Here is a 14,294-nt window from a genome sequence, read left to right as displayed (position 1 = left end):
AATGGCATTTTCCACAGAGTAATAATATGGCTAACTGGAGTAAGGGACAGCAGGTGTAAAACACTAGCCTAAGCCCTATCGGTGGCAGGGAGGGAGCATGGAAATACAGGGTTCACCACAACCAGCAGACTGACAGTGTTTTCCTGAGTCTAGACCATAAGCTGCATGAGAAAATGGCAGGCAGGGCCCTGCTGCAGGAAGTGAGAGAACAGGCTCATGGGCCAGAATCTACAGCCTATCCTGGTGGAGTAGTAACAACTGGCACCAGATACATGGAATGGGAGATGGGTGTTGGAGTCTATAGGTATATTGCCCAGAGGAGAGGCAAGGGTGAAGGAAGGATTCAAGGGTAACTGTAACAAGGACTCACTGGAACTCTTCCTGGAACAATTGCTAGCTAGTGTAGCAGACTGAAAAGAACAGACTCTTGCGCAGGGGATTTCTCCAGGCTCTTGAAGCTGCTTCTGTGTTGATTTCAATAAGCCACATGCTCCTGAATTTCCAAGTGGCTGGTGATGTCAGCCTTTGCTACCAGGTTTCACCTTATCAGGAGCACCAAGTACATAAAGCCAGTTATGTTTGACTTTCTTCTTGGTGCCATAATATGCAGCTGAACTGTGACCAGGAACCGTTTTGATCTTAAGTGGACCTGCTGTTGTGCTGTGACTTATAAATACAATGCAGTCTCCTGTTATCAAAAAAGCTTCTCTGCTGGCACAGAAGCCTGGGAGGTAACTGGGGGAAGAAATGCCTACCTGGTAAGAGGCCAAGTCCAGCTTGTTGCAGGCCATCTTGTCCAACCCCCTCTATGTCACAGGCCACTGAATTTCCCCCCACTTATGCTTCAGTCAAACAATTATAAATAGGATATTTTCCAGAGAAAACTTCAAGAGGTGGAAGATCCACCACTTCCTTTGTAAGTTTGTTCCAACGGTTAATCAAAAAAAAAAAAAAAAGAATCTAAGAGGAAGGCATGTGGCTTTGACTTCCAGCTGCTGTCTGATTTATACATTTGTCCTGAAGTGTCATTAACTAACAACTGGACTACAGTACCTCACTTACACTTAAATTCACTAGCAGTGCTTAAGATGGAGTTATCCACATTTTGAAATGTAATTGCTTTTAGCTTTTTTGTGGCATATCCTCCAGCAGATTATTCTTTTTTGACAGAACAGAAGAGCTCTCTTCTTTCCAGCAAGGGATTTGTGCCCTATTCCAACACTCCTCTCTAATATGGGCACAACTTTTTTCCATATGACCCCTTAGCAGAGAGTTGCAGGCTCTTGTTGCTTTAGCCTTTGGGGTAGTTTCCTGCTGTATAATGGATAGAGAGATGACTTGTTCAGGACAGGAATCTCAACTAAGCTCCCTTTCCTCATGCAACTGTAAAGTACTCATTGCCAGAGCTAGGTTCTTTTTCCTATAATTATTTGAGCTGCTGTGCTAAAAATTCTAGAAATTAACCAGTCCAAAATCATAGATTCAAGGGCCAGAGGGGATCATTGTGATTACATGATAACTCTTACTTAACTCAGGGCCTGGGACTTGTATGAAATAATTCTTGCTTGAATTGGAGCTGATTTTAGAAAAACACCCAATATTGATTTAAAAATAGCCAGTGATAAGTCACGTTTGGCCTTGGTAAGTTGTTTAAGGAAAAAGTCCCTTGCTGTAAGTCCAAACTGTTTAGCTTCAATTTCTAGGCAGTGAATCAGGTTACAACTTCTTTGGATAAACCACAGAGCCCTTTATTACTGTTTTTCTTGTTCCCTGTGCAGGTACTTACATCATGATCAAGTCACCCCTTAATCTGGTAAACTACACCACACTCATTGAAGCTATTGTATAAGGCACATTTTCCATTCCTTTGATACTCATGGCCTTTTTTGAACTCTGATTAACATCCTTTTCAAATTTTGGACACAAAGTGGTACTGCAACAGTAATTCCACTAGTGCTAAGTACAGGGGTAAGACATCTTAGTGAGTTATACATCTAAGGATTGCACAAGCCCTTTTGGTCAGCAGGTTTGCATGGGGAACTAAAGCTCACCTGATGAGCCACTGGGAACAGAGTCCTTTTAAGATGGATGGATGGCATACATTCTTTGATCCTAGATATACATGGGGCCTTTTTTCTGGCAGAACATACCAGAATGGAGTTCCAGCACTTTTTTTCATGAGAACACCAGAAAAAATTTCACTGCCCCGTTCTGCAGCAGTGCAGGGACTGGGGCAGGAGCCCTGGATGGTCTTGCAGCATCAGCAGAACTGAGGCAGAAGTCCCCATAGTAGTGGAGGGATAGGGGCATTAAAATTGAACACCCTAACCCCTTGAGTTCTGGCACCATTTTTTTCCATCAGCCAAAAAAGCACTGGATGGACATGAGGTGGTTTTAAAATGCTTGCTTGTGCCCAGCTTCTCAAACATTCCAGATCATTTCCTTATTTACCACAACCCCAATCTGTGTCTCCTCCATCTATTGCATGAGTGACTATTTCATTTTCTTCCAGATCAGTGACAAAAATTTTAATAGCCTAGTTCCAGGAGCCAATCTCTGCACAGTCCCACTAGAAACATGCCTGTTCAATGAGTCCTTATTTAGTTATATTTTAATACCCATTATGCCTTTTAATGTTTAACATGTTGATTTTGCATTATTTCAATTTCATAATTAGTGATGTGGTATCAAGTCAGCTGTCTTACAGAAGTCAATATTACATCAGCACTATTGCCTCTCTCAACCAAACTTGTAAGCTAAAAAACAAATCAACCCCCTCACTCCTTCAAAATAAATCAGAAGGGCTTTGAGATATTTCCCAGAAACCTTAAGTTCCAAGAACTTGTTTTAGCAACTAATTACATAGAATTGTCTGATTCTTTAAAGACACTTGTGTTTTTTTTTTTTTTTTTTTTAAAGCTCCTTGTGCCATGTTTGTCAACTAAACTTCTACTTCCTGTGTTAACACTAAACAGTAAGTTTTTTCCCCTTGTTATGGTCTTTTGTGGTCAAGTGCATCAACATATCCTTTTTATTCAACTTGCCTGAAGTCGCCACCTTTACAACTACAATAAATTCTTTCATATCCAGCAGCCCTGGAACCAGGAGCTTGCTGGATGTTCCAATATGCTCTGGGCAGGGTGCCATGGGGGGGGGGGGCTGCTCTGGCCGTGGCGCTGCAAGCCACTTTGGGTGGCTTTTGCATGGTCACACCACACAAGGAGTTGCTGTGGGCAGGGCTCTGCTCTGGGTGGCTTATGCATGGATGCACTGTGTCGGGAGCCACTCTGGGTAGCATGCATTGTGCAGGAGAGTGGAGGAGCCACCAGCCACAAACACAGGACCTAATGCCAGTTAATTGAGAACTCTGAATACCAGTTAAAACAGAGTTAACTGTAATATTAAGGGCCCAATCCTTTGTTCACTGAAGCAGGTGAGAATCTTTCCACTGACTTCAGTAGCCATCAGGCCCTCTCTGATGTTCTCTAGGAGAATGCTTCTTTCAAATGTGTTCACAAGATCAAAGTTGGCAGACACAATGGAGAATCACAGGAAAGTGCCTTGGTCAGGTAGGCTTGCCTAGCAACATCATGTAATTGTAAAATTAGGGCCATAGAAAAGCAGTGGGTATGCAAATATACTCCATTTATAAAAGCACAGCATATATTTAGCTCAACCACCTTGAGGTTTCCTTCCATGTCTTAATGAAAAATGGAAACTTTAGGACATGAATGGTGTCTTCAACAGCAGCTGCATGGTAGTTTTAAATCAATCCCTTCTCACCCTACCCTCGTCTTACCAGACCTAAGAGCAGAGATCACTAAGTGATCTGTTATGCTTGACATTGATCAATATGTTTATTAGAACATAAAAAGCATCAACAGCCTAATGGTGGTCCTAAGGCATAAGAATAACTGAAGAAAGCAGATATGCGGAAATCACTGTATTGGCCAGGAAATAATTGTACAGGAAACAATGTGGGAGTAGGTAAGGAAATAAAAATGTCTGACACTTCGGTCATTTTATCTTTATAGAGTGCTGTACAATATATCTTTCTCCTCTAACATCAGACCATCTCTCCATATACTCCAGAAAACACAACTGAACAAAAATATGATCTAAAAGAGTATTATCTAAGCTTCTGTTTACCTGCATTGTCAGATGTTTAGAAGTCAGTTGTAATTTACATGTTCTGTGTTTTATACCTTTGAAAGGAATTAGACAAAGAAAAACATTTACATCCAAAGCTCTGAAAAGGACAGTCTTTTTTAAGAATTGAAAAACCACACATTTTCCTTCAGTTCTTTATTTATAACGTAGGCTAAAGCAACCATTACAATGTAGAAGAGAGACACACAGTTACAGCAATTCTTTATACCAGCTCAGAACAAAAAACTGCACAAGGAAAGGTCAACTCAGTACAAACTAGCAACTAAACCACAATAATTAGAAATTTTATTTTGAGCTGTGACGCTGCTTTTACAATATGCAAAAACACAAACAATAGAACTATCCAAAGTGTTTTGTCACATTCTTTCTACATTGAATTTGGCAACATTTTATATTACATTTACTGAGATTATACTAACGTTTAAGAACTAAACAAGTGAAAAGCTGTACTTCGGTACAGTTACATCCATTTATTTCAAAGGTTTAAATAACACTTAACTATTGAGATTATTTCTTAACGGTTTTTAGTTAAGCAAAAACCATCTCAAAGCATCATTTGCACAATGGCATCCCCTTATTTATCAAGATTGGTGGGCTTCACCACAGGCACTACTGTTTATCATGTTCAGTAATAAGGAGCTTGTTTTTCAAAGAAAGGAAGGTTTCATATATTCTAAGACTCATGCCTTTTTACTTCAAAGCCAGAATATAAAAATGTTAAGCAACCACAGCAGTGTAAATATTGTACAGAACAATGATTATTCGGTTACAAGAAGATTCACATCCAATGCAGATATGTATTAAAGCATAAGAGGTTATGTAGGCAAGACAAAAGCCAGCAGAAATACGCAGTCTTTGTGGGAAACTAGCGCCTTACATATATTTGGTGTACTTTAACAGTCACAAACATATAAGCCTCATATCTATCTCACTTTTGGTGTTGATGAAGACAGGCAGGTTGTACCCTTTCGGACTGTTGGAACAGAACACTTACGGCACTCTGAAGTCTGCACATTTCTGCTGGTTTCAGGAGATGGGTACTCTAGTCATAACTTAGTTTTACTTTAAGAAAAAAAATCCATCTCATCTATAACTCTACCAGTAACATTCTGAAAATATGTTACCTAGAATACAAAAAAGAGAACAGAGTGGTCAGTCTCAGAGTAGTGACATTAAATAAAAATCTTTCTCCCACCACCTTTTTTTCAGTTTAATAAAAGCCAATCAACTGCCATTTAAAAGATGGTAAGAAAAACAAGCCCCTGAATTGGAAAAGAAATATATCTGAAATTTACTACATCTGAAGCTGGTGGCTGTGGTCAAGTCACTAAGTGTTTTCTCAAAATATTCAGGCTTTTTAGGGTGCCCAGCCTGCTGGGCTCAGTCAGTAAAAGGCATTTTAATATATCTAAGAACTCCCTGCTATAATTCTTAAAACGTTTTATAACTGCCTTAAGCCTCTTAAACTTGTTTGTATTTGATGAAAGGGTAAGTGGAATGGAAACTAATAGAGGAAATTTAAGCTTACACAGGTAACGTGGCATGCATTTGACTGCAAGTTGTTGCTGTGCAGTCTACAAGAAATTGGGCAGGTAAGGGAAAAACCTAAAGTCTTAAAACACACTACAGAAAAAACACTGCAATCCAATATGGCTTATTTGGATGCATTTACTGTGAAGCTACTAGCACATAATCCTACTAGGCTATTCTTGTGCAACAGTATCTGCTATACTGATGGCATTTCCCATCCCACATTACCCCCAAATACTCTACCAATTACAGGTTTCTTTCTTGCATTATATTGCTTTTATCAGCAATTGTTATTCCTGCTTTTCAAACAACACAAGTCATTATACTTAAGTAGTATGATCTACTCTTTACTGATTCGTTTATACACAGAAATACCATTTCTTTTAAATTTCACTATTACAAGGTGCTCTACAAAAGCCTGCAAAAAAGCTAAATAAAGTGAATCTCTTTGCCAAGGTTAACTACTTAATTTTTTTTCCCCTCTTGCGTATTTAAAACTTTACAAAGAGTTATACAAAAGTTAAATGAGATTTGGCACCTTCAGAAAAAAAATTAAAGGGGGTCTTAGATCAAAAATGTGCAGAAACAAAATCTCTGATATTTACAAATTAAAACACTAGTGAAAATGTCTGTTACTATACGCTTTCATCTCGTTTCCCCCTTTATAGTACCTTTAAAACTATCTTATTACTGAGTTTCCTACAAAAATCTTTTGATTATCGACTGGAATGGATAGAAACAAAAGGTTTCATGCCAGTTCATTCTCTAACTAGAACTCTGGCTGTACTCTGTCTACGAAATGCGAGGTGCTGAGCGATCATTTGTGGTCGTTTTCTTCAGCTTGACACCACGGCGAATGGCACTCAGCATGTCTTCGCCATGCGGGGCTTCTGTAGGGCTCAGGTCACCAGGGTCACACTTTGGCTGGCATGGGCGTGCAAGGGTGCTTGAGCTATCACTTTTGCTTTCTTCTCCCTTGCTTTCAGGGACTGCTTGTCTCTGCTCATCTGGGGTATTCAGCTTCTGGCATGAGGGTGGTGGGTTGACAGATGCTTGCCCGCTCCACAAAGAGGAGGGCATACTGGTGACTCCTTGTCCACCATCAACTGCTGGCTCACACTCAGGGTTCTGCTCAGCACATTCTTCTGCCCCACCCAGGGCGTCTGGCAGCCCCCCAAGTACATCTGGTACAGTTGGCGTTTTGACAGGAATTACTGGAGTTTTGATTGGAATAGGGCCCCCTCCTATGGTACCCCGTCTGACTGAAGGTTTGGTGGAAGGGGTCCGTCTGATGGTTGCTACACCTGGCGTAACTTTTACAGGTCCAAGGGTTGTTGGCAAGCCTGCAGTAGAAGCAGGACGCTTGGTCTGAAACATTCTGCGGTAGGAGTGGCTGATATCACTGTTTCTTGGAATGGTTGAGGATTTGTCAAATTCTTGTTGTTCTGTTTCTTGATCGCCACTCACAGAGTAATAATCATAATCTGAAACTGACGCCAAAGGACACTGTTAGAAACAAGCTGGTGCACATAACTGCTTCAGGATAGGGAATCTCAAGCATATAACAATACACTTGTATAAGTATGAAGTCAATATCTGTTAATATTTGCAGGAGACACGCTTAACCACCATGTCAATGTTCCTAAAAGGTGAACAAGTCTAAGATACCAGTGGTTACAATTTTCAAAGCTAGATGTCTAAAGTTGGGCGCCTAAGTGGCCTGATGTTTCAGGTGCTAAGCACCTATATTTCTCTCTAAAGTTAAGATTATACGTGCTCAGCACCACTGAAAAAAACATCTGATCACTTATGCAGGTGTCTAAGGCTATGTCTACATGAGAGGGTTCTGTCAACAAAACTTGGGGAACATCCAGATTCCCAAGGTGTTCTGTTGACAGTAAATGGATGGAATGCAGCACTTCTGTCGACAGTCTTATCCTGCTCCCCACAAGGCATAATGCCTCTGTTGACAGATCTTTCAACAGAAAGCCAGTCTGGACATTCTGGGGGACCCTCGTTAGACACGGGGGGCTTTGGGACGTTGGGTGCCCTGTTTGCTATGCTTCCGGGTGGCCATTTTGTCAAAAGAGCGACTGGGCAGTCTGCTGTTCTCTGTCAAGAGAGAATCGCTCTTGTGATCTGCTTGGCAATTTGGTCGTGATCTATCGACAGAAATTTTGTCGGAAGATATCTTCCAACAAAAACTTCTGTTGACAAATCATTGTAATCTAGACATAGCCTAAGGCTTCTTAGGTCTAGCTCATAACACTCCTGTTAATGTATCGCAGAATCTCCACTCCCACCCATAGCGTCACACTGTTGACTCATATTTAGCTTGTGGTCCATTTACGACCCTGCCCCCGATCCCCTTCTGGAGCACTCCTTCCTAGACAGCCACTTCCCACTTTGTGTATGTGAAACTGGGGTGAACTGCAAATTCACTCCACTGGGGTGAATTCTGCTCTTATATTCTCTTTAAGGGAGAAGTTTACAAGACAAATTCTGTTCATACATAGCTCACACTCAAGCCTCAACAAAGGCATAGGGTAATGTCACTTTTGCTCTTCTACCATCACTAACCGTAAGACAGCAACATTTCCTGACTTCAAATCCATTAGCAGTGAGATGGTAGGGATTGGGATGGCCCTGTTTGGAATGCTCAGGCAGCACAGCCATTTAGGTCTGTATACCTTGGGATGGGATAGTGTCCTCTGAACAGCATGGTGTGGTAGTCTGAGTGCTGTAGCCACTTGAACACTGCAAGGAATCTCTGCTGCTTCTTTGGATGTCCAGCTGCAGACCTCTTGTCAGAGCTAGAGCTAGCTCCTCGCAGGCTTCCATCTCCTCTCCCTGCTAGTTACACATAGGAAAGCAGCTTATTAGATTCATGCCTGACTCAGCTGGGGCACTACTTCAGAGACCACCTAGTTTGGTCCTATCACTATTGTATCCATTTCTGACTTGGCCTAAGCCACTACTGCAACCCAAAAGGATTACTTCTACATTTTCACCATAAAAAAAATTAGAGAAATATTTTTTTCTTCTTACATTCTATTGCCACAAAGTATCAACATACTAAACTGTGTATCCTCTGTCGGCCTTAGTTATAAATTCCAAAGCCTATGCTGATGCCTTAACTATTCTGTCTTTATAAAGAGGGTGGTACCAACAGAAAGCACTTGAACGCAAATGTTTGCAAGAGTGAACAAATATATCCCCGGTACACCAAACTCCTTAGCAAAAAAAACAGAGCATCACCCTTGTGGTAGCTGACACAGTCGTACTCCGTGGTCTCTGGGCCTCTTCAGTGGGCACAGATGGTCCACTTGGGGCTCCTCCATTAGGGTCTGGTTCACGTTTCTCTTTGCGGCGTTGCAAGGTGTTCCCCACAGGCTGATCATATGGACCTGGTTTAGCCCAATCCTAAGGAAATGTTTCCATTAGTAAACATAGTGTCTATGTAGAAATACAGCCATTCTTATTATAGAACATATCAGTTTGGCAGCAGATGACATATCAAATGTAGGTGCAATGTTGGAAAAACACTAAACAAAATACTTAATTCTCAAGATATTTATAACAAAGATCATGGTATAAACCCAACTCTGCTAATCTTCCTTTAAACAGAGTACCTAAAATATCTTCTTTCACATAAAGTAAAACTCAGTTGCAACGAAAGCCTAAACTTCTGGACGCACAGAGGCAAAAATTGCTGTCACTACCACAAACAAGCAATAGCAATGCATGTACAAGTGGCCAGTTAGCCATCTAAAAACCCATTTGCAATCGCAGAAACTGCACGCATCACTGATTGCAGTGTTCTGATCATTTGGATTTAAACGGATCTTAATACCCCATTCAGAGTGTAAATGTAGCCTGTGTATCTTCCATTAAATCTGCTTATTAGCTGAAATCTAGATTTTAGTTAAGAGCTCTATCAAAGAGGGCTAACTTCACTTTGCATGCTGATGATGCTGAATCCACAAAGGAGGCAATTTTTCCAGCTACTGCGCATATATGCACTTCTGCCTCTATTAAGCAGTGAAAATTCTGAGGATACCTAGAAACAAAAGAGCATGCACTAGGGAAAGTGTTCAGCAGAGAAATTTGGTGAGACTATAAATTCACTGATAAGAGTAGCTGCTTCCAAAGGTGCTGCTTCCAAAACAATAATGCTCAATTAATTGGAGATTAGACCCCTCTAGAAGGAAGACCTTTCTCTAGCCTTTTTAACAGGTAAACGTCCAGAACTTTAAGACTACACGGCCCATTTTTGGTAGCAAGTTGGCTGTTAATCAGCCTCTTGAAGTGAATGGAAAAGTACCAAAGCCCAGAGATGGTTATTCCCATCCTTCGTACAGAATTTCCAGAGAGAGGTAGCTCTACAGACTGGAATACTCAGAGGGTGGGATAGAAGTGGAAGCCTGCATGTAACATTTGACAGCTGCAGTAAGTACCCCAAGTGTAGTTTTAATTTAAAAAAGTCACTGGGTACAGCTGCAATATTAGAACAAGTCCATAGCCACCCAAGAACTTTGCACCTATCTGCAGGATGCACATCTACTACTGCTGGAGCTTCTGGCTACTTCAAGGGGACTGAACTCAGATTCTCCTGTTCCAAAACCATTGTCTTATTCCTTCCTTCTGAGCTAAGCGAGAATTTCTGAAAGCTCTGGGCAGTATTGGGCCCATGACACAATGAAACAGTTCTGATTCTATCCACTAAGAGAGAGGGGGACTATTTAAGTAGTTCATTACAATAACTACTAGAAGCAACACATACACATTGTTGATTAGTGTAAAAGACTTCCTTAAAATGAACTACCGGCCAACCTTACACTTGCTTCTTCATGCATAAGCTTGGCCGGGTGCTAAGCAACTTGTGCCAGTCCTTACCACCTGCTGAACAGAGCCCAGAGTGAGCTCAAAGGAACATCCCCCCCCCAACATTCCACCTTTCAAAAGCCAACCCTGTGCTTACTGTTATCTTGTCTATTTTTTACAAGCAACTATTTAACAAATCTTTGACTGTTCATGATCATGCAGAAATACTGGGTTAAGTCTTCACATATTTATAATCTGATTGTGATAAACACTCACCACTGAAAGCCCTCTTTAGAATGATCTGAAAGGCAACAACTGCAGTGTTTATGGAAAGGCATGGAGAGGATAGCAGTGTGCTGCAACAAAAGAAACACAAACCTTCCAGCTAGGGATCTCAGATGATGGTAACATGCCTGGCCCAATGGTGTAATAATGACTGCGGTCTGGAAGGAGGGTTGAGGAAGCCCGAGTCCATGCGCGGGAAACAGGCTGGAAATGAGGGAAAGGACCTGCACCAACTGAAGCTAGGTATGGCTCACTTGACAAACTACAGTGATAAAACCCATCAGACAACTGGAAACAAAACAAAAAAAATAAATTAATATAAACAAGATGAGTATGGAAATAAACAGTGACTGACATGCTCTCAGCAGAGAGAAAGTCTCTCATTTTAAAGCAAAAAAAAAAAAAAAAAAGGAGAGAGAGAATGGCTACAAATTAATATTTACTTAAAGAGGTATCCAATGTTTGCTTCTTTAGTGCGCCTGCTTGAAAATTGTTATTTGAATTAATGAATTTCAGAGTACAATTTGGAAATTATTTTCTCTGGGCTGAGCTGCTTTGCCTGTCTCCTCTGGAAGTGATATTTTGAAAAAAAGAGACTCAACAGCTGATTTATTCTGCAGTTCTGGATGTGGAAACTAGACATTTCCAAAGCTGAAAAGGTTCGTGCCAGTATTACCACGTGCAACAAAACGGAGAGAGGAAAATGTGCAGCCTCGGAGAATGACATGTTCCAGCAGCATGATGACATGGAAGGGAAGGAAAAATGGCAAGGAGTGACTGGATGAGAATGGATACTGGTATCACTAGCTCCTGTAGATTTAGGGTTTACCCAAAATTTATTCTAGCCTGGTAGGATATTTTTGCGTACCTGAGTTTGAGAGATTAATGCACAATACAGGTTGAACCACTCTAATCTGGAACTCTCTCATCTGGCAAACTCTGTAATATAGCACATTTTTAGTTAGCTGGTGGACCAGTTATCATGGGCGTGGCCAAGTTCCCCATGGTCCCATAAACTTTGCTTCCAGGCACCAGTCCTGGCTCTCAGTGTTCTGTGCTGTTATTTAGCCTAATTTACCCCTAAATGTCTTCTAAAAGGCAAGTAAGCAATGGAAGTATTGGTAATGTGCTAGAAAACATTGGCCTCCTGCCATATGGCACATGCGTCCAGCACCAGCCAGGTCCCGAGGGTGACAGATGACAGAGGTTCAACCTGTACGTAATTTGGGGAAAAAAACATACAGACAGTGAAATCTGAACAAGAAGCCACTCATCTTAGGTAATTACTCTCTGTAGACTATGTCCCACAGTGCTCCCACATTTGGCTTCACCTTTAAAACAACCTCTAAAGGCACCAATTTGTAGGCCCTCGGAATGGCAGTTTAGACAAGTTTTACCGTAGTTTACTCATGTATTCATTCTTTAAGGGAGTAGGTAACAGTTCCTTTTCTCATCTTCAGAGGAAAGGGTCTGAGCTCGGTGTCCTATGCACGCTATCATTCAAATATCACTGGACTTGGCTAATGAGCTAGAAGATTTGTATGTTCAAGATGAAATTTTTCACCTTATCTGTAGAGGCCCAAGCCCCCATGGTAGAGCCTGAGCTGACTGAGGTAGGGGAACTGCACTCGCTCACTGACTGGCAGGTTTCAGAAGCTTCTGAAGAGGCAGAGCTGGACGAATTCTGCAGCATGAACAGCACCACAACGACGCAGGGAAAGGTAAAAACAAGCCACCAACAAAGGAAAACAGCACACACACACAGGAGAAAGGGAAGGATGAGAAAAGCAGAGTATTAGGGATTCAGTCAATCATTAAATACTGCTCAAAGCCACCACTAATGATCAGTAACTCTACAGGAGAAACAAAAGGAAGTCATTTCTTAATGCAAAGACTTGCTGCCCAGGGTGATGTACCTCTTGGTTCTCTCACCCCCACTACTCTCTATGCCAAAGGCCAGTTCCCTGCAGCTGCTGTGGACCCTCGTATATAGAACACAGAAGTTGAGAGAACTCAGCAAATCAAATCTCTGGGGCCCATGTGCATGTAAGTATTGCATTAAAGTCAGATAGTATCATCAGCTCATTTCCCCAGAAGTTGTCTAGACTCAATGGTGTGCCCGAAAAAAGCAAATGCCACTTGTGCACACAAATTCCGATTTTTGCAGATGCCAAGGTGTGTGCGCAAAGGTTGACTGGGTTTGGGCATTAAGAGTACAGTGTGCAGTCTGAACTCTTTGGAATCCTTCCCTGTGTGAACTGTTTAACTATCAAATCCCTTGACACTTATGAACATGCCTAATGGGTGGAAAGTTCAATTTGCCCCTTTAACCATTTGATCACAGTATTTTTTAAAACCTGGAATGACCATGCGTATCATTCAGTGAGTGCACTCGCTACAGATCTAAAAATCACTTCCAGGAAAAAGGTTAAAGCTAACACAAGCAATCTGAATAGTGCTTTGCACTGCAATACCACTTCTCAGAGCGATCTATCATGTGTTCTATGTTGCCTGCCACCTGCTCTGTCAGATGTTGACTCTGTTGGCATGAGGGACTGATCTTCAGTGATCTTTCTTGGTGGCTTATAGGCACGCCAGCGAATAGAGACAGTATTTTGGGCTACCGTACCATGTTTTTATACTAAATGACACTTTCTGCCTTTTGACCTATACAAAATCCATATCCCTTTCAAACTGCATATACTCTTATTTTGCTCTATATTCAGTTCATGATAGTGTTGCTGCTTAAAAACAAAACACCTAAGACACCACACCAAGATATACAAAATTCTATCCACAGGACTGATCCTAAGCTTACTGAAACCAATGGGAATCTTTCTACTGACTTCAATAACACAATTAAGTCAGGCCCGTGGTGATTTGTCAGCAGAAAGTCTCTGCAGTGACTTTCAACAATCTGTTGCCAATAATACAACCCAGCTGACTTTTTTTAAAGCTGCAGAAGCTCAGAAGCAGCTAATAATTGATGGGGCTCACAGAGTTTTAGAGCCCCTGTGGGACCCCTTCTAAATCTTACTCTTGCTCTGTGGGTTGACTGTGTCAGTTCTGAAATGAGAATGGTTTATAAAATCAGTTAACAAACGAAGAGCTCCTGGAACAACCTCAATGACGCTTGGTTCACGTAATGTTTTTCCAGGTCAATTTCTTAGCCAAGGAAAGCTAGTTTATTCACATTACTGATGTAAAATTCCACTTAATTAGTTAACTGGTTAAACGTTAAAGTTTAACACATTAATTAATTAAACAGAGATGGGTGAGAGTGGCGAGGGAGCCACTCCAGCCTAGCTGGGCTGATGCACCCGTTGCAGCACTCCCAGTTTCAGACTGCCACAAATCAGGGCTGCTGCTCTGACCAGGCTGGAGAACCCCTGCCTGCAGCCCTCCTGGGCTGGGCCCCCTGTGGATGAAGGTTACTCTGGATGGGCTGGAGCACCTCCTGCCTGCGGTGGACCCGGGGTGCTGCA

At 41.6% G+C, this 14,294-nt stretch overlaps 1 protein-coding gene across 10 annotated transcripts in view; it reads right to left on the bottom strand.

Moving 5' to 3' along the window:
* Window positions 1-4,290: 4,290 nt before the first annotated feature.
* MTSS1 (MTSS I-BAR domain containing 1) overlaps window positions 4,291-14,294 on the bottom strand; it is a 189,742-nt gene continuing 179,738 nt past the window's right edge. For 5 of the 10 annotated variants that reach the window (XM_074986673.1, XM_074986672.1, XM_074986675.1 and 2 more), the window contains 5 exons: window positions 12,374-12,493; window positions 10,903-11,097; window positions 8,959-9,123; window positions 8,391-8,553; window positions 4,291-7,190 (listed from right to left, as the gene is read on the bottom strand). In XM_074986673.1, coding sequence (XP_074842774.1) covers window positions 6,493-7,190; window positions 8,391-8,553; window positions 8,959-9,123; window positions 10,903-11,097; window positions 12,374-12,493 — 1,341 coding nt within the window. In that variant the 3' untranslated portion in view covers window positions 4,291-6,492. The remainder of the gene's footprint in view (window positions 7,191-8,390; window positions 8,554-8,958; window positions 9,124-10,902; window positions 11,098-12,373; window positions 12,494-14,294) is intronic. The other 5 variants (XM_074986678.1, XM_074986679.1, XM_074986681.1 and 2 more) reach the window with 3 other exon arrangements.

Source organism: Carettochelys insculpta, chromosome 2, assembly GCF_033958435.1.
Source record: "Carettochelys insculpta isolate YL-2023 chromosome 2, ASM3395843v1, whole genome shotgun sequence".
Taxonomy (NCBI): Eukaryota; Metazoa; Chordata; order Testudines; family Carettochelyidae; genus Carettochelys; species Carettochelys insculpta.
The sequence above is the reverse complement of the archived record's forward strand: the minus strand, read 5'-3'. Positions and strand labels throughout refer to the sequence as shown.